Source organism: Phaseolus vulgaris, chromosome 6 (genome assembly GCF_000499845.2).
Source record: "Phaseolus vulgaris cultivar G19833 chromosome 6, P. vulgaris v2.0, whole genome shotgun sequence".
In the NCBI taxonomy this organism is placed as follows: domain Eukaryota; kingdom Viridiplantae; phylum Streptophyta; class Magnoliopsida; order Fabales; family Fabaceae; genus Phaseolus; species Phaseolus vulgaris.
The window spans coordinates 28175648-28197477 of NC_023754.2; the positions used below are offsets into that span (position 1 = coordinate 28175648).

Sequence of the window (21830 nt, forward strand, 5' to 3'; positions counted from 1 at the left end):
TGGCAGAGAAGAAAAGGAAGAGTGGACTCACTTTCTTTCTTACCCTCTACTATCGCCATCATTTCTACTTCTTAATTACAATATTGCACTTCTTCTCCTTAATAAAACCCCAACCACGCTTTCTCACTAATACTATTTTCTATCAGATATTATCTTCATTAACAATCATTCTAAACCTTCATTTTACCACTACAATATTATACTAAAGTCACTCAGCAAGAAAATTAATAAAAAAATAGGTTTAATTATCTTTTTCGTTCCTATATTTATAGCTAATAGTCAATTTGATACAGTGGTTTTTAAAAAATTCAATTTGGTCTCAAAGTTTTTTAAAATGTATTCAAAATGGTCATTTCTGTTAAATATCACCAAACGGCGTTAAGTGGTGCTTATGTGGCAGACACGTGTAAGTTACATATTACTTTGGTGAATAATGAATTAGGGTTTAAGTTATTCAAATTGGGGATTTTGAATTTCTGATTAGGGTTTCTGATACGAGGATTGCTCCCCTGGTTGGATTCTATGGTGCGCTTCCCTGCTTCGATTCCATTCGGAGGTGTGCTCCCCTCATTCGATTCTATGATCCCCTACATCATAAACAACTATGTATATGTTCTATAAAAGTAATAAAAAACAGAATCACTCTGAAACTAAGTCAAAAATTACTAACCTTATAAAGGAGCAATCACAAAACGACACCACGGTCTGGATCGCAATTGCTGCCCCTTTACCACCTCTGGACCGCACCACATAATCGCTCCTCCAAATCGACCATGGGAACGCAACTCACCATCGTAACTCACGATCGCACCACAGAATCGAATGAGGGGAGCACACCTCCGAATGGAATCGAAGCAGGGAAGCGCACCACAAAATCCAACCAGGGGAGCAATCCTCGTATTAGAAATCCTAAATCAGAAATTCAAAATCCCCAATTTGAATAACTTAAACCCTAATTCAGTATTCACTAAGTAATGTAAGCACCATCCACGTAACTTACACGTGTCTGCCACATAGGCACCACTTAACGCCGTTGGGTGATATTTAACAGAAAGGACCATTTTGAATACATTTTAAAAAACTTAGGGACCAAATTAAATTTTTTAAAAACCACTATACCAAATTGACTATTGACTATAAGGGACAAAAAAGGTAATTAAACCAAAAAAATATTTAAAATCCTTCCGTTGACATACTTCACTAATCTTTAACATTTATAATCATATATTCTTAACTTAATATATTTTTAAAAGATGTAAAAAGCTAATTACATCCAAACTTTATTATATGTTTATGAAATAACCGAAATTTAACCTTGCTTTCTAATTAATTTTCTCATTTGATTTACTCCTTTAATGTTTATTTACCGCTCATAAAACATTTATAAAGTTTTACTCTGCTATTTGATGTGTGAAAACCCATCCACAAAGCACAAGACAACAAAATTTTGTACAGAGGATTAATACCAGATTTTCTTAAATGAATGAATAGACAATTTAGTGTGATGTTACCTTTTTGGTTGTTAGGGTTCAGGCGTAACGAGATCAACGAAGGGGACACAAAATTTACAACGTTTGACTCAGAATCAATGGCTCTATTTAAGTTTTTTTCTTAAAAATTGAGACATATTCTGAAGTATTGATTAAGATTAGCATATTATATCAAAACATTTTTCTTAACAAAAACAAAAAGATAAATTAATAAAGAACAATTTAATTATTAATTTTTTAATATCATTGTTTCAACCTCAAATCAGTTTCACAACATTGTTAGATCAATCATCGCATTCGAGACACATCAAAAAGTAAATGAACATTCGAGACATATCAAAAGATAAATGAAGAAGAAAATATATAAATTGTCATTTACCTCGATTTCTGAATGATGTGAGACTATATGGACATACAAGAACAATCATAAATTTATATTAAGTTTAATTTAACTTCCACGAAGTTGATGAAGTAATTTGAAGAGAATAAAGGTCATCCAATATTTTCTTAAATTGACAAAATTAAAGCTCAATGAATTTCTCTGTAGAGAACGTAAATGAAAAAAATATCACAAAATTGGGAGGGTTAATTTCGTAATTTACTGGGAAAGCCATGGCAAAAGAAAGGAGCAATGACAGCTCAACATGTTCAAAACTCGTTCGCATTTGATGATGATGTCACGTATGCCGTCATTTTGTCATGTGATGACGTAAGGTATCTGGAACATTTGAAAAAATTCCATAGTGCATGACGTGAGCATCAAATGAAAGGGGATGTGGATAAAACAGGTGGGTCCCTCAGTTACTAGAAGTCTTTACTAGTCTTTGTTTGTGACTTTTCACCTACTTTCCTCTTCTTTTTTTATATGAAGAGTTTGGCCTCCGTTAAATCTTTGACTTTGTAAGACTTTTATTTACAATATATTTTAGCTATAAAATAATCAATGAAGATTTTTAGTATAGCATTAAAGAACATGTTACAGTGTCCACCCAGTCAAAAATTATTCTCTTCAATTTTTAAACTTTGTTTGGAAGCTTAAAGTAAAAAATATAAGTGTAGGACAATGATGTTTCAAGAAAAATAACATTTAATTTTATTAAAAAGTAAAACAATATTAATATAAAAAGGTGTTAAAAGAAAATGATTTACAATTTATAACTTTTTAAGTAGGAGAAGTTTGGTTTATTCATGTTATTGTTGGGTGTTTATAGAAGAGTATTGAGAGGAAGAGAAAACGAAGTTGGATATTGAATTTGGTTGATAATAAAATTCTTGGAAAGGGTTTTGTCTTTGTGAAGCAATGAATTCAAAGTTGGGTTCTGGTTATAGTTCTTCAAAGTTGGACTAAAGGAGCCTGAAAAAATGTTTGATGTAGTCCTTTTTCACTTATATTTAAGAGTAGTGGGGCATGAGGGGTGAACTAAACAAAGGTAGTTGAATTCAGATTTTTCAATTTCATATTTGATTGGCTTCTAGACCAATATCTACAAAACCATTTTTAAATGTGAAGTATTTAGGACCATTTTGGAGCCAGATCAGAATCAGAATCTACAACATAAGTGGGTTCTTGAAGTCAACACAAAATCTTTCCAAATAATTTAATTATGAAATCATACAAAAATTTAAAATACTCGCTACATTAAAAATGGACATTTCTATTATTACAATCAGATAAATTTAGTGGTTTTTTATTATTATTATTGGTCTCTGTCAAAAATAAATAAAAATTATACTAAAAAGTAAAGAGAATTTTTTTAGTGTTGGAGATCTCACGTCGATTAGAGATGAAAATATTTCATTGTATACAAAAGTGTACAAACTTTATTTCATGAGTCAGTTTTATGGGACTGAGTTAAGTTTAAAGTCCACATTGTAATATGGTATCAGAGTCATTTAAAACCTATCCTAACGAGTGTTTGTTGGGTTTATCAAATCATCCGCTATCGGACCGTTATTGGATCATCCATAATATGTTACCTTACTTACGAGTTGGGTGCAAACCTTATCGTATGAACTGGTTTTATGAGATTGAATTAAACTTAAAATTCACTTTACATCTTTAGAATCGTATAAACTAGTTTTATGAAAATAAATTATACTTAAAATTCACTTTAGATATGATATGCGTAGTTTAAAAAATTTGAAGAAACATAAAATGTTCTAATATTTTTGTTTAAACAAGTGTTTGTACCGTGAACGGGGAAATATAGGGTTGAATTTTATATAAATAAAATAATAGTGTTTTGACTTGAAACTTAAACATATTGGGAAAGGGAAGAACTAATTACAAAGTAAAATAAACCGACTTTTTTATGTATTTATTAAATTCTTTTGGATATTGATTTACAATTTTTTTAAGCATTCTAAGCATTTGAAAATCCAGTTTTTTCTTGCAAATTGAAAATTACTAAAAAAATTAATGACTATCAAACCTTAAAAAACAAAATTATTATACTCTGTTGAGTTCGTTTGAAGTGTAGTGTTTTTCTAAAGATTTTTGTTTTTATTAATTATATTTGCTATCATTTATATTTTTATTATTCTCTTATTTTTTTTAAAGTAACTTACACGTATGTATAGAGCCGTACAAGTGATAAAATATAAGATCTCATTCTTTATGCGTTCTTTTATAATTGTCACCTTTTTAATAAAAAAATGTTTATTTTTATTTTTATTTTTCAAGATGATAGTATTGAAAATTGCTTGAACATTAAATGGCGATAAAAAAGGAATATGATACAATAGAGAACTTATTTAAAATTACATTAAAAAATAGTCGATTCAAATAATTTTCTTGACTTAAATAACTATTATATTTAAAAGGACCTTAAAAAATTAGATAAAGTGCAGTTTGATGTCTTTTCACACATGTAATGTAATAATTATGAAACTGATAATGTTTAATAAGAAATTCTTCAATCTCTTATGCATAATATTGTCAAAATATATAATCTGGTTTATTTTCTCTTCACTAATCCTCGAGCATAATATTAAAAAAATTATTATTTGTTATATTCCTTTTAAATTATTTATTAGACAAATCAAAAGTTATTTTTGAGAAGACAATAAAATTGTAATAATTTATTGGCACGGGAGGAGAATTAGCTTGCGTTCATATTGTGATTATTATAAAATCGTTTTCGGAAACCAATGAATTTTGAATAATATAGTAGGGTCTTTTTTCAAGAATATTTAAAGTATATTGAACTGCTTTTATTTAATATAGCCTTAAATTTTATAACATTGAAAGAATAAACGTAAGTGTCAAGAATTCAAAACTAACTATTTAAAAGCTGTAGGCAAAACATATTATTTTAACAAAAATATCTTCTCATCCAAGATAATTTTAAGTGATGTTAGTTTTTGAGTTCTGAACTTTTCACAAAAGTACTACTCAAATCTTAATATTTCATTATAAATTTTAAGGTATAATATCTTCTTTGAATTAATATTCTTTTATCATTTTGCGTATAGTTTAACACAAAGATTGACGTTTACGTTATTGACTGAGTATAGTTGTGGATTTAAAAAATGGCTATTCTCGCTCCGTCAAACTATTTTTGACATGCACCAAATAATACTATCTAAAAGTTTTTTTTATTCTTAATATTTATTTGCATTTTTTTTTTAAAAAGACAAAGAAAATGTTGGGTTTGAAAATTTATATTGGGTGCATATAAAAAAAATATGATGCAGGAAGAAACTGCCTTAAAAAATACAGATTCCTGAATTTGAAATTTACCTTCTTGCAGTGGATTCATCGTAATATATGAACACGAGGTATGTGTTAATAGACCTTTTGTAACTTTTTTTATTTTTTATTTTAAGACCAGAGTATAATAATTAAACATTATCAGTTAAAAGTGTTCAAGACTCAATTTTAGTTACTTTTTAAAATAAAAGAAGTCAATGAAATTCAAAGTAAAAGCTAACTTTTATTTTAATTTAATATAAAATTTAAACTAAACAAAAACCGATATTTATATATCTGAATTTAGGTTTATTTTACAGTATCCCATTGTTAGAAATTTTAAATTTTTTTAAAATAAAATTATAAAATTATTATATAAAAAACATTTAAATTTATTTTATAATTATTATATTTATAATTTCATTTTTATCTTATATTCATAAATAAATTAGCTAAATTATACTATAATTATAATATAATTAAATCCTAAAACCATTTTTAATAAATATATTCATATATATTTGTTAGTTTTAATTAATTTTAAATATATACTATTGTATATTAATATAATAAAGGATCTAGTATTTGATCTTTGATTTTTTTAATTCAAATCAAATCGATGAGTTAAGGAAAAAAATATTTAAAAAGTGATTTTAGCTAACTTTCCACTGTATTTTTAGACTGGACTTTTCATTCATAGGAAATCTAAGTGGTTATTTTAAAATAATTTATTAACTCTATATTTTGGAATATAACTTTGTATTTTAAAAAGTTAGGAAGGTATTTTCAAATTTAAAAATTACTTTCTAAATTTTACAATTTGAAATATAATTTTTATTTTAAATTGTAGAGTTTGAAAAGTATTTTTGAATATAAAAAATACCTTTCAAACTTTATAATCTAAAATATGATTTTGTATTCCAAATGGTAGAGTTTCAAAGAATTTTTAAAATATAACTTTCAAACTCTACCATTGGAAATATAATTTGTATTGTTTTGAAGGTTATGATTATATCAGAAATCATAAAATAAATTCAACATTTTTTATGAAATAGTAGTTTTGAAATTAAAAAAATTATAAAGCTGATGGGTTGAACCTAAAATGGACCAATTGGCCCATATCCAGTATACATTGAAGAAAGAAAAAAGACAGTTGTTATTTGTTCACCCCTTTTGATTAAGAACACCCCTGTTTTTGATAAACAAAATAGGTTACTCTTTCTCTCCCTCTGTTACTCTTTTCCTCTGTTTTTGATGAACATATTAATGGATTACGTTAAAACATATTTTATTATAATATAATGCAATGTAAGATGCAATAAATTGACATTTTTTATATTATATTATATAACATTTTTTATTGGAGTTTTAATAACTTTTATATATTTTGAGTGATTCTATGTTTCGAAAGTGAAAATATATTTACAATATTAAAGATAAGAAAACAATCTTATTAAAGTTGTAAATAGTTGAAACTTAATATCGATTCTATATATTTGATGAAGTAGTATAAGAAATATTTTTTAAGATTAATTAATCATATAAAAGTTTGAAAATATATCTAAAGGAAATACCAAACAATTTTTTTTTCTAAATTTGAACAGTTAACCAACAATTTTTAACAACTTAAGCTTTAGCTGAACTAATTTGATTTTATAATACAATCCTCCAAACATAAAAATCGTGTCTCTTTAAAATTAATTTGATTAACATGATTCAAAACTCTTAAAAAATAAAACGTGATTACGCTCTACAAATAAATTACATCCAAACATAAATTGCATCGTTTTGAAAATAAATTTGATAAAAGTTTTACTTAAATACACACATGGAAAACAAAAAGACGACGAAAATACAAACAGAATTAAAAAAATGTAAAACAGTCTATTTTATTTCTTCTCCCACTACAGTAGTGATGATGTTTAAACCTTTGAGTGAGACGCAGTATTAAACTTCAACAACAGGTGATTTATCTTCCTCTCTCCTCCTGAAAAAATGATAAAAACTTTTTAATTTCCACAAACAAAGGTACACAGAGCAGAAGAGTGGGGAATGAATTTTTTTTTTTCTGTTATAAAAAACTAAGTAATCTCTATTTTTCCCTTTCCCTACTGGTTTCTTCCTTAACTATATTTGTGTCATTTTGTATAAAAATTTAACATTCTTTCCCTTTTTGTTTGACTAAATAAAGCATGATATATTTTGTTTTGAGCCTTTTTCCTATAGGAAAAGAATGGTTAAACAATGACCTTAGTGTTAATTGTTTGAGGTCGGGGTAAAGGGAAATGGGAATAATGGGTGATTGTCTCCAATCATTTAGAAGTTGGATTTGTGTGATACTGAAACTATAAACATGGTTATCCGCAGCAGTAAGAAAGGAAGATGGAGAAAGGTTTTTGAACACAGCTCCCATCAGAACAGTGAGTTGTCAGAGAGGGAAGAGAGTTGAACACAACTTAGAGAGCTACAGAGGTGGTCCAGGAAGAGATTACTTACTGATTTTCATCTCACTTTTGGTGCAGACAGAAGGGTGGGAACAGAAAAAGGGAAAGATGATTAGAAAGGAAAGCAATAAATAAATATGTAGATAGATACATACACACATACGTGGCCACTGGTGCAGAGAATCAACCCCCTACAATACAACTACAACTACAAGTGCAAATCAAAGAGATATAATTAATGCCATTATAGAGAAAAATAGCAGGTAAGGAATGGGGTATCTGCATTCTGCAATGCCTCTATCTATATGGAATATGGTACGGATATACTTACTATATATATAGCTTGATTTTGCTTCATAATTGCTCACAGGGTACACTTGCTTGCGCACGTTTTGCACTTTGCTAGGTTTATATTAATAAACAAAAAAGTGTTAGTGGAGTTATGGCCAAACGCCAAATGGGGTTCCAAAAGTTGTAGCCACTACACTAATCAAGCACAACTATAGTAATGCTACCTCTCAGGAAGGTCTACTTCAGTTGCTAAAGTTGTTTGATGCGATTGTAGTCCCAATTTTCTGCCTAGTTTCCTGTCTGTCTCCCCCAAACAGAGAGGCATGAGAGAGATCAGAGATTCAGAGAAAGCAAAGAGACTTCGCCATGCATGGTCCCCTGCCCCTTTCATATGTCAGAACCTATGAAAAGATTTATGTAGATACTAAGAAAATATATACTTTTTCTCACTTTCTGCTCATCTAACTTTATATTTAATGCATGCCATTCACACATACATACATAAATAATGCCATAGCTACCTTTTCACTATCCCTTCTTTATCCATAACCGATCAACAACATGTTTATATATTATGTCTTTCACCTAGCTTCTTCAATACCCTTTTCTACCTTGCATGAAATCAGATTCCTGTGAACCTTCTAATACCAAGGAAGTAACTAAACCAATTTCCCTCTGTTTGGGAAGTTGTGAGAGCTTGAGTTGAATCTTAAGGCTAAGCTTGGATCCACTTTCCCATGTTACTCAATTCGTTTAAATCATTACACTAGTTATAAGAAGAAATTAATCATTGCATTAGCTTTAAACACATTCAGTAGAAATACGTATGCAGCATCATGATAACGCAAGTCTGGAACAGAATTTGATTCCAAGCACAGTATTTTTATACACTATGTTTACAACAATAGACACGTGGATGCCTTGAGTTGGCACTGGTTTTTGTTGTTCTATTTCATGAAGATAAAGACAGATGAAATGTGGTTGTACTGGGAGCGAGATCGAGTTAGTATTAGAACTACCAAATTAATATCAAATAGTTTAAGACATTCTTTTATACTTACTGATTTAAGACATAAATAGTACTAGTCGTTTTTCGATAAACTGATTATCTTCACTTTAGATTTTAAAGGCTCTGCTGTGTCAGGAGACTGGTTAAAGAATGTAATTAAACAACTACTCTAGTCTCATATAATAGCCACTGTTGAGGACAAATATCTAAAATTCATAATAAATAACATTATGCTCTGAGTTTATAATAAACAGATATTTTTAAAATTATAAACTATATGAGAATAGCAGATAAATATAGTTAAAAATGTACTTTAGAATAGCTGAAAGATTTTTTTAACTAGTTGCAGTGTTCTTCTAAATCAAGGAAAAGAAGGATATACTCATTATCTAATTGAGATAGAAGGTTAAAACTATATGTTCTCATTTACGATATAAGAGTATAACATTTCTATATTTTCAGACTACATAATCTTTGTTTCATTTGGAGGTCTGCATTATATAACCAGTTGCCTAAGGGGTGATTTAAAAAACCATTTTTACTTCGAAAGTGATGAGCTTTTCATTCTGGTGTCTTGAAGTTAAAAAAGAATGAATAGTAACATTTGAAAGTTTGATTGAAACAGTTTTTGGCTAATGATTAATATGTTTTGGTGAGTGAATAGTAGATGTATTGAGTAATGGGTGAAATGCAGTTGAGAGTAAATGTATGAATGTGGTTTCCATGATAAGAAAGAAAAAGAAAGAGAAGCAATGTGTGTGATTTGTGCATGCCATAGAGAGAAGAAAGAGTATATATAGGGTCTCAACCTACCTATGCATGCATCTTCTGAAGGCAGTGTGTGGTCATTCGGAATGACAGCTGAATCGCAACCTTGTATCATATTTCCATATTTTTCTACCACTCAACCACAAACAAACTCCTTCACTCATTCCCATAGTCAAACCACAACTATACTAATACGCATCTGTTCAAAAACCACACCTTCTCTCAATATTTCAATCCTTATAATATTTATCCAATCTAATTACCTACTATTCCTCAACCATGTTAGAATCTAATAATTTAAATGTGTTTCTTTTCGAATATTCTTCCTACTTTCAATTTCGACAGATCAATATGAAATCTCCACATTTTTTCTAGTCTACGTCATATCACATCTGTCACGTGTTACTCCTCCTTTTGGTTGTGTTTGGTCCTGATATGTTCACTCTGGTGGATATGTTTTTATTTGTACACCATATTTCATGAGTTCTTTTTTTTACTTGAATAAAAAAAAATGGACAGTGCAAATTGGCGATTTGAATTTCATTAGTTAAAAAACAGTGACTTAAAAAATGTAATGAAAAAATATTTGATGAGTAGACTGTTTAAGATGAAGACTTATATCAGAAGACACTGATAAATAGTTGGATAACTCTGTTGGTAAACTATCAGAATGCACTGAACTCCCTGATATAGTTTTGCGTATTGAAAGCCGTTATTATAGATTTTGTGAATGGTCTTGTCTATGAAAGTGAAGTAATTTCATTATTTGTTTAAAAATGCTTTCATATATTTTTAATCTGTGAACTTGTTCTCTAACACTCTCTTGTAAGTTTAATTGGTTAATTGATCTTTAATTTTGAATCTTAAGTCATAGATCCTGTTTCTTCTAAACATTTTAGAAGTTTAAGGTCCATTTTTAATTCAGTGACCCTGTTTTTTCAGTTTGGACGAGCCTTTCAATTTTGTTTTATTAGTTGTTTTTTTTTTAATTAGCTTCATATATATTGAATAAAGGCTCTAATATCCTATTACATTACAGAGGTATTAACATTCTATCTTCAAATGGTTTATTTACTTTAGTTTTATAAACAAATTGAAATATTTCTGATACATATTAGAAGTTAATGAATTAGTAATATTTGACTTTGGTGAATACTGTTTTATACTACCTTCTTTTATTAATTGAATTTGGCATTATCTCTTGTTCCTATATTCCAACCTTGTTCTTATTTAAAAAAGTTTTTTTTTTCAAAAATTCCAAGTCATTGTTCTTTTTCTTCCTAAATAAAAAAACTAAACTTTTTTAAATTTAATTCTAAAAGTTTGTTTTAAAATCAAATTTCAAAGTAAAATGAAAAAAGATTCTAATTTTGAAGTGATTAATTCTTTTGTATAACAGAATTAAATATTGTAGAAACCAAATTTATAAAAGTAGAAAGTCACTTCAGTCATCCTTATCAGAATTAGACAGGAGTAAGTTTGAATTAACAGTCAAGAAACATAAAAGAATGGTACTGTTCACACAGAAAAAGAAGAATATAAAAAATTGAAAGAGAAATGGTGAATATTTTGAACTATAATGTACTTATAAAGTGTAAAAGTGCACAGAGAGAAACAAAGTAACGCATGGTTGATGTAGTATTTGATTGGTTAGATGAATTTGTCTTGAATGTTGTGGGTTTGTGATATAGAGATTGTTGTTGATGTGTGTAGAGGGAAAATAGAAGTGTAAAAATGATAATAAATATGGTCCCTCGAGTCAATCCAAAGGTGTTGTTGATCCGTTGTTTGCCGAAAATAAGCCAAAAGAGAGCAATTACTAAGCCACCACCGCTTTCCAATCAAACACCACATAACACCACATACTAGTAGTACACGCCCCTTCTTGACTTTGAAACACCCTATTTATTTCCACAACAACCTCTTCCATTAGAATAATCCCACACTTATTTCTTCCCCCACCCATTATTAATACACTGCTAGCACTCCCAAGTCACCAACACTCTCCTTTCCTTTCCCCCAAAGAAATGTGGTAAAAGAAAGAGACAAAGTGATCAGAACCCCACCCTTCACCCTTTCCCCTTCTCTTCTCTCTCACTCATGAAAGCCCTAGCATTAAGAGCCTTTTCCCTGTCATCTCTCAGACAACAAGATTCCTAATTAAGTCCCCAGCATGTATTCCTTTCCATGTTCCATTTGCTTCTCGTCCGGGGGGAATTTCCTTGTACTTTAAAGAACCTCCACACACACTAAACCCTTTTTTTCTTCACACTATTAATGCAAAAGTTCTTTCTATGCAAAAGCTACCTATATAGCAGGGGATGGGAGACATGGTACTCTCTCTTATCGTCATTCCCTTTTATTTATTTCCCTTTCCTTTCTAGTTCATCTTTCTCACAGGCGATTCCTGTTGCCCTTTCCTCCTTTTTTTATATATTTTATTTAATACCCCTTTTATCTTTCATTTTATTGTCTTAACTTCCAATATATGTGAATAATTTTGTACCTTTTTTTTGTACTCCATGCCAAGATGTTATTAACATTATGATAAGATCGGTGTGATGCACAGTTACACAGAGGCTAGGGTAGGTGAAGAGGCTATATAAGAAGGCACGTTATGTTCTCCCTCTGAGTTCAGTTCAGACCCAAAAGCAAGAGCAACAAAAAGTGCTGCTTCTAGATTGTTTTTTCCTTCTCGTTGGCCGTTTTTTATATCTAACTTTCAGTTCAGCCATTTTCCACCATCATCATGGCTTCTTCTAACAGACACTGGCCGAGCATGTTCAAGTCTAAGCCCTGCAACCCTCACCACCAATGGCAGCATGACATCAACTCCTCCCTCATCTCAACTGGTTGCCACAGAAGCCCTTACACTTCAGGTTTGCCACACTCCAAAACCTCTCACATCTCTCTATTTTTATGACAGACCTTCAAAACCCTTTCCCATTCTCAACCCAAAGGTTAATTGCTTTTACGTTACAATATTCACAACCCAGAAATATATGTACCATGCACTTCAGTTTTACTTAGAAATTGATTTTCATATTCTTATATACATAAAATATAGTAGATATCATGATTTATATTGTTATTGTCATTTTATATGTATGAAGTTCTTGACATGATGTGTTTTATTTTTCCTCTTCTTTTTTGTTTTGTTTTTTTAACATCACAGGTACGGGTTGTGAAGAGAGAAGTCCAGAACCAAAGCCAAGGTGGAATCCAAAACCTGAGCAAATTCGCATTCTGGAAGCTATATTCAACTCAGGAATGGTGAATCCTCCCAGAGATGAGATAAGAAAGATAAGGGCACAGTTGCAAGAGCATGGCCAAGTGGGTGATGCAAATGTCTTCTATTGGTTTCAGAACCGCAAATCAAGGAGCAAACACAAGCTTCGTCATCTCCAAAACTCAAAGAACCAGAACCTTGAAAATCAACAAAACCCCACTTCTCTCCCTCAAATCACTGCACCATCATCCTCATCTTCCTCCTCTGAGAAATCTTCTCCAAAAGAATTAATACCAACCAAGGTATTCTCCATTGGATTCTCTAACGTCACCGATGTGGTACCTAATTCTCCAACTACTTCTGTGAACCAGACCTATTTTCAGACTCACAATGAGTCTTCTATGCTTCCACCACCACCACCTGCTGCTGCCCCACACACTGGGGCTTTCTTCTTCCCAGTGCAACATCATGCGCAGGGAGGAGCACATAGTACGGTGGCATCACAAGGTTTTTGTTTCTCAGAGCTGTCTAATGTTGTTCAACTTCAATCACCTCCTCAACATAACATTGGTCCTTGCACTAGCCTCTTGCTCAGTGAAATCGTAGGCCATGGTGCTGCTGCATCATCAAAGAAAGATCTAGAGCAAGACAAGAGTCTGAAAATAATGCACCAGCCCTCACTGTTTAATTTCTGTGTCACTCCCACAACAACAGCTCCTACTTCTGCCTCTGCTGTACCTCCCATCACTACCTCAACCACTACTGTTCTATCCCCCGTCATTGCTCAAGTTCATGGTAATTTTATTTAGAACTTTTCATTCTCCTTGGATATATATTTCTTTTAATATTTACAGTATGAAAAAATATTTTTATGTTTTAATAATACTAGTTTAAAACATACGAAGCATTACTGAAAAAAGTATCAGAAAAGAACATAACATCACTACTAGTTAGTGTATTATTAAATTTAATTTTGCATTGTGACTTGAACAATGCATTTTTCTCCATGCCCTGAACCACTTGGTAACAAATATACAGTGTGACATTCTTTATAGGGCTTGGTTGCTTGTTACTTTCAATATATCTAAAAAAAATAGTTAATGATGGCAGGATGAGAAGTGCATATACCACATTAGTAACAAGAGTACTTTCTTTTTGTAAAATATTTTATATAATAAAAAGAGAAAAAAAAAAGGAAAATACAAAATAACTGGATTGATGTGATAAAAATATATGAAACTTTTAAAATGATTAGGTTGAAGATGATGGGTAGCATGAATTTAGGTCACGTGTGCATGGCCTTAATTGGCCTTAGCCTATAGTTGACTTGTGGTAGGTTGTGTTTCGACTTGCACATGAGAGATATTTGTGTGTATCTCAGGCATGGGAGATCCAGCTGCTGCGGCGAGATCAACGGTGTTCATTAACGATGTGGCATTCGAGGTAGCGGTGGGACCTTTCAATGTGCGTGAAGCTTTTGGAGATGATGCTGTGCTCATCCATGCCACTGGTCAACCTGTGCTAACAAACCAATGGGGTGTCACTCTTCATTCACTCCAGCATGGTGCATGTTATTATTTGGTGCGCACGTTAGACCTGCTTCTGTTGCAATAACTTTTTCTTTCTTTTATGTGATCATAACTTTTATTGTTATTAACATATATATTTCATCATTCTGCAGATATAGGAAGTAGAAAGCTGAATGATGATGCATGGGAAAGGTTTTAGATATGGTGTTTTTTCTGTCTATTTCGATCGTTCTGTCCTTTTTCTTTTCTTTTCTTATCTTATCTATCTCGACGTGTGTGTATTACTATTAGGGGTTTGTAGACACCGCTTATGAGTTCAAGTATGACTTTGTTTACCTGATCATATGTAACTTTTCTCCTAAATTACTTTAAAGCAAAGGATGGTTAATTCCTCTATATCATTTTATGTGTGTGGTTTATTGATGTGTTTTACTCCTTATGCTATTACTGTCAAATGGAAAAAGTTATTGGTGATCCGAAAATGAAGTAAGAAACCGTGTATGTTTTGGTTTTCACAGACGATAGAGTTAATTATTAGAATTTGAAGAAGTGTTGAGATAAGATAAATGGTGATGTTCTCATACGCTGTTGCTTATGGGTTGCGTGTGAATAATCACAAGTTTAGAATTATTAGTTCATGACGCAGCTTTTTTGGACTAACATGCGGCACTGCTAATGGTACATCTCAGTGAAAATGTAAAATTGGTTTTGTTCGAATTTTCATTGCCATAGCCATGTTAAGGGTCTAGGGGAGCCCTACCCTCTTTCTTCAGTCCATGAAAAATCACATTTTGAAACTGAAGAAAAAACTGTTTATTGGGAAGAACAATATATCGTTAACAATTATCTTCTCCCATAATTGTTTTAGACTTTGAAATTTGGAATTATGGAGTGAAAATATTGAATGTTTGAATATAACAAGAATTTTATTCAATTGTTAATCCTGTTGAATTCTGTATTTATTGGGACTGGAAAAGTTGAAATTATCGAGCGAGGAGAGTTAATTTTCAAAATAACGAAATTAGCAATTAATTAGTTGCAATTTCTAGAAAACTATTTAATTTGAGAATTTAATCCCCAAATTGTTATTGACATTTTAGGATTTTGGATGAATACAACGAGTCATCTTTGTGTGCTTATCTATTTGATATAGAATATTTTGGTAATTGTAGAGAAAAAATAGTAAATAAAAAGGATTAGAATCTCAAAAAGGTAAGCACAACGGTGGAGATTCCAACTTAGAAGTATTCCCTAATTAGAAAGTTAGCACAGAAATTACCTTCTCTTAACTAATGAACAAAGTCCTAGCTTCAGTTTCTCATAAAATCACAAATTCTCTCAACAATATAGTTTTCAAAGATATGTAATGATTTTGAAATACATATATCACGTTCAAGAATTGACAAAAAAAAGATACATACATTAATAAAGTTATATTTAAAGTCTTTTATCTAATACTTTGAGTCTTTAAAATTCTAATTGATTGCTATATATGCAAATATGGCATTTTATTATTTAGTTTTTATTGAAAAAAATAAGGTATATATATATTACAAAGTTAATAATTTTTATACTGTTATATATTTAATTACAATTATGTTAAGTTCAGTTAGTTTTATAAAAATTACTTTCAAAGTCTTGTCAATCATGTTTATTATTTATTAATAATGTAAATTTGTTTACTTCATTTTATTTTCTTTTCATTTTGAGTTCTAACATATCTATGTGTTAGTAGAACTCTCTTTTCAAAGATTACTAATTTCTTAATTTTTTTATCTATGAAGTTTTTTTATTAGTTCTATGTTGGTTTTATCTTTACAAAGTATTTCACAACCGTTTTGTGTAATGCTAAACATTTTAGGAAATAATCGCATATAAATCCAATAGTTGAGTGAGACCGATTTTTTTTATTTTTTATTACACGTTTGGGATGAAATAAGATATTCTAGAAGAAGAAAATATCAACATATTGAAACAAATGTGACCATTCTTTTTAACCAAAAAAACTCGTTAAATTTTTTTAATTGGTTTTCATTAAGGATGATTTTGTATTGACTTTGTTTTAAAATTTGTTAACAAAATCCCTTTAAGAATGTTATCATAACACGTTTTGTCTCCCTGTAAAATCACCATCGGAAAAATCTTTTAAAAAAGAGAAGAGATAGAAGATTGCATGATAAAGAGTAAATGGATAAAAAGTTTAATTATTTTTCTCTCTCTCATGTAATTATGTTAATTGATGACGAATTCGAATTATGCGAATTAGGTACTTTATAAATACTAATTATGCTATTTTTCTCTCTCTCAACCTTTGATTAAATAATTTATAATATGTTTAAATATTTTTTTCAGAAGTATTTACAGAAATAAAGTAACAAAAAAATATTTTTTTTATAATAAATAAGTTAATTTTAATTTATGATTTTTTTTCTTTTCTAAGTTCTCATAAAGAAGTTTATTTACGAATGCTTTTAATTTTTTTTACCATGTTGATTAATGTAGCCATTGTTATGTTGCATCACAAAGTTATAGTTTTGGTCATTTTGGTACAAGAAAATGATAAATGTTGAATTAAATTAAGTCAGAAAATGTTATATGTTTAATAAGACATAAATTATCATAGATAGCTAGTCATAGTTTTTTATTCAGTTGTTAAATTATAGGTTTTTTTTTAGATTTGTTCGGAGATTATAGCTTTCTTTTCTATAAAGATTGGATATCATCCAAATGCTTCCTTATATTTTATTTACTTTTGCCAGATAAAAAAAATATGTTTAATAAAAGATTATTTGAGGAACTAAAATTTTAATGCTTCTTATTGGAGTTTTACAATTATGATATAGGAAATGGCAAAGTGAAATAATACACTTTGATAAAAAAAAGTTAGACATTATTTAATATGTATGAGAAATCACATGTGTGTATAAAATATATGTTGAGAAAGGTAAAATTATTAAATAAATATCAGTATCTTAAGATACTAATAATTGATTCTTAGTTAAAAAATATATAAAAAGTAAACTATTGTATTTTTTATGAATATACTTGAGGTATGATTCTTAAAATCACTCTATGTAAAAAGGAAAGCATGTTAGAAAATTAAGGCAAATGTTTAAATACAAATGCATGAAACGTGATTAATTTAAATCTTTTTATTTATTTTATTTTCCACCAGTATCTTTTTTCGAAGTAGTTCTATTGGAGAAATACATCCCTAAATATGAACACATATTTCGGCAAAATTCAAACCTCTATCTCTCAAAGTAGAGAAGACTCTCTTGAAATAAATTAAGTTTATTAATTTTTATACAGTTGAAAATGAATTGATGTTTTACTAGACCACTTTATTTGAATTCATAAAATATGCAATCTAAAATAGAAAGAAGCATTGAAAATTATATTATTTATGATAAACAAACACCACTAAACATTGAATTTGTCAGAGTATATGAGATGAGAATTGAATGTAGTACAGTGAAAGAATTAGTATGAACAAGATCTATGAACTTAGAATATTGATATTGTTGTGAATGATAGGTAAAGATTTTTATAATGAGAGGGGTAATATGTGTGTGCATATAGTTGGTGTGATTAGAAAAAAAGGTGGGAAGCTGAGTGTATGGCATATAAAAGCGCATCTTGTTTACACGAATTAGAAAGGTCTGACCAGAAACGGAATGCTACCAACGTTTTCACACAAACTGCCAAACTCAATTTTGTCTCCACTCAGCTCAGGAAGCAACCAAGAACCTATAAACACTGCAAAAATATGTCTTCATAACTCACTCACTGTTCCTTTCTTTCTTTCTTTCTTCCTATGATGTCTGAATAAATAAATAAATAAATATAGAAATGGTTCATCATGTCATAAAATTAACAGGAGAGTAGTTGCTGACGAGAGGTCACAGTTCAGAGGTTCACAGACAGGCATGTACAGTCACAGATTGGTTTACGTGTTCTTCCAACACAACAGTATTTCCTCTCATGTTTTGATGCCTCGATTTGACGCACCGATTTCGATATGTCTCTGCACGCTCTCTCTTTCTTCACCTCCAATTAATCATCCTTATTATGCTATGCTATGCTATGCTATGTCACACCCCAACATCTCTTTTCTTTTCTCCTACCATGCTATGTTATGCATGCTATGTCACCACCCCAACACCCATCTCAAAGTTTTCTGCATGAATGTATGTATACGAATGAGTTGAATTGAATGGTGATGAGAAAACTATAATGATTACAAAGCAGTGTGATGTGAATGGTATTTGTGGTTGTCTCTGTTCAGTTTGATTAGGTGATGGGTGAGAGGAAGCATGGTTGAGGAAATAAGAAGAAGCATGTGTGTGTGTTGAGAGGTTTTGGTGGCACATGGAGCTGATGTTTGGTTTGGATGGTACAGAAATGAGCATATTGGTGTGTGGTGGAGCCTGATATATATGAAGAAAAGAGTGACTTTATGTTGTACTTGGTGCAGCTATATCCCCAACAAGGACGAAGGTGTTAGGTAAACAAACAGTCACCTTGCTTGCTTCACTTCACTCTGATTCGATTCTTCTTGTCCGTTCCATTCATTTTTTCGGATCAGATTAAACTCCTTCTTTCTTTCCACTAACTCATCATTTTGCAGGTTTAGCTTGGAACTTGCTATCACTTTTCAACTTCATCCCTCTAATTTTCTTGTCAAATACTAGATTCCTTATATACAGTAATATCTCCTAAAAAGCAAATTTAGGTTCAATTTTAACAATACACTCCTTTTAACTCTCATTATTGCTCTTTAATATTATTATTGAGTCATTGAATCCTAATTCAACCATCCTTAATTATATACATTATGCTAATATTAAATTATTTCATAATATTATTATGGAACTGGGTGTTATCCCTATTTTAGGACGTTCACCTTCTTCTATATTTTATTAGTTTACTAAACACATTTTAAAAGAATGATATTTTGGTAAATTATTTTTTAAGTTTATTTGTTTTTTTACCGGTATGGCCGATCGACAAGATGACGTGGCTCGGTTTCCTGACTGAGTTGACCGAGACACACGTTGATGTTGTTTGGTCTACCTGACCGACTTGGCCGAGACACCACGCACGGCCAATCCGATTGGCACATATATCCATTAACGCTCAAACCAAAGTCAGTGAAGTTAATCTGTCATTAAAAATTAGGTAATACATTCATAAGTGTGATTTATTCCACTAATCAGATCTAGTAAGGTAAGCATATTAAAATAATACAAATAACACACATTACAAGGAACAAGGTACGTCATTTATTACTGTGCACCTACCCGAGTGCCGATTACCCGCTTTACTGACTTGAGCGTCAGAGTGCCTTCTGTAGGTACCTTCCCTATTTGGCATTCACTCGAGACTGAGAGAAGAAGGAGAAGCACGAAGGCGAGAAGAATCCCAGTGAAATCCTAGCAACCTGTCCCACAGAAGAAGGAAGACGAAAAATTCAATAGTTCTCTAGATCCCATCTCCCTAACAAGAACATTTTTTTTGAGTTAGAATTTTGTCTCCTTTTAAAAGATTTTGTCATCTTTCTTTTATATAAGAGTTAAAGTATTCTAAAATATCTCTATTATTTTTTTATTTATTTTTGTTCTAAAAAAAAGTTACACCATTTCACATATATATATATATATATATACATATATATAAATAAAGTAAATTTATGTGTGTTTAACTTAAACTAAAGAGAATAACCTTAAACAAGGCATTAATTATTTTACAATTAGGATATTCGCAACAATTATGATCTAAATAAATATTTATTCAATTCACATTATTTTAGGTATATTTTCAAATACTGTGTCCATTTTTTCACATTGATATATGCTTAGTTATTTAGATATTTCTATAAATTTATCTTTATTCTTAAAAATAATTAAAAAGAAAAATAAATAAATGGAATCCATCACATTGAGACAGTTGTGTATAACTATCAATCAAATTCCACATGTCTTTGCGTATCTCTTAATATGAGAAAGGAAGAGTTTCCTACTTTGATTCAAACGTATTTCTCTGATCACAAGAGTATTTGACGTTATCCAAACACACTCTTAACTAAAATCTTTGGAATATATTTCCCTTCCATTCCTTTTATACCAATTGTGATATAATTTTACATGTTTCTTCAATCCGTTTTCAATTTTCTTACTTCTTATCTATTCTTTTTAAATATGTTACATCTTTCAATGGATACATCTGCAACCTACTTACATTTTTCAACACAATATATAAAAAATGCTATATTATTGGCAAATAAAATTGTTCTTATATGTTAACTTTTTGCAGAGCCATATTTCAATAAAAGCAAGTTTGAAGAGGCTAAAAGTATAACATATATTTTTTCCATATATTTATATAAGACTATAGTGTAACATATTTTCATGATTATTTATAAGAATATAGTATGATTAAAAAGAAGTTGTAAAAATTTACTCTTATATAAATTCATGAAAAAAATATGTTCTACTTTTAGTTGTAACACTGTTAAGTTATTTGATTAAATTTAAAAAACTATTTAGTTAGTAGTGTGTTTAATAGGATTAAACGAGCTCGTTTATAACCTATCTAATTAAAAATTTATTTAAAAATAAAATAAAATAATTTAGCAAAGAACTTATTTTAAACACTTGTATATAATCTTCACAATACTTAATTTATAAACTTTTAATTCACTTTGTTATCATCGTTATTATAATTTATCATTTAATTTGTTTATATTAAAAATACTATATCTCAATTCTATTTTCATAAGATAACATTTCTCTATAACAAAGAGTATACAGGTGAAATTGTGTTTTGACAAACTTATCATCGAATCTAATGAAAAAATTTCCGAGGTCAATTGAGTGATTTTTTTTTGTTTCCCTAAAATTTGTATTTTTAAAATATTTTTTGTTAGATTTTTTTTAGAAATTAGATTAGATTATTTAATATTTAAAAATAGACATTTATGAATAAAATAAAATAATAAAGTGAATAATAATAACAATATTATTTTATTATTATTTAATAATTTTGGTCTACTTAAGTTAAATCTTGAATTTAATTTACGAAACTTGTCGCAAACATAATTCTTAAAAGATTTGGGTGAGATTGAGTCAAATCTCAATTCAATCTATTTGAATTAAATTGAATGATGAGATTATTTGACCATATGTACTATTACATAATATAAAATAATTAAAGAATAATATTCATACAGTTATATAAGTCAATCATTGAAGATGATAATAAGACACTTTTTTTTTCATTAAAAGTTTCACCGGCAAATTAGTTATTAAAATAAAGAAAAATACTTTTAAACAAAACGGTCTCTAGATAAAAAAAAAAATTAACATCAGAATGAAAGT

General features: G+C 29.7%; 1 protein-coding gene across 1 annotated transcript; it reads left to right on the top strand.

The window, feature by feature from the left end:
* The first annotated feature begins 12164 nt into the window (after window positions 1–12164).
* LOC137833180 (WUSCHEL-related homeobox 9) lies at window positions 12165–14869 on the top strand. The gene is made up of 4 exons (XM_068641539.1): window positions 12165–12572; window positions 12869–13717; window positions 14304–14503; window positions 14604–14869. Exons 1-4 carry the CDS (start codon window positions 12443–12445, stop codon window positions 14607–14609), a joined length of 1185 nt encoding a protein of 394 aa, XP_068497640.1. The 5' UTR covers window positions 12165–12442; the 3' UTR covers window positions 14610–14869.
* Window positions 14870–21830: the final 6961 nt, after the last annotated feature.

Coding starts and splice junctions, on each gene's coding strand:
- LOC137833180 (XM_068641539.1), top strand. CDS start 12,443: ATGGCTTCTTCTAACAGACACTGGCCGAGCATGTTCAAGTCTAAGCCC. Junction 12,573..12,868: donor CAGAAGCCCTTACACTTCAG/GTTTGCCACACT, acceptor TTAACATCACAG/GTACGGGTTGTGAAGAGAGA. Junction 13,718..14,303: donor CGTCATTGCTCAAGTTCATG/GTAATTTTATTT, acceptor TGTGTATCTCAG/GCATGGGAGATCCAGCTGCT.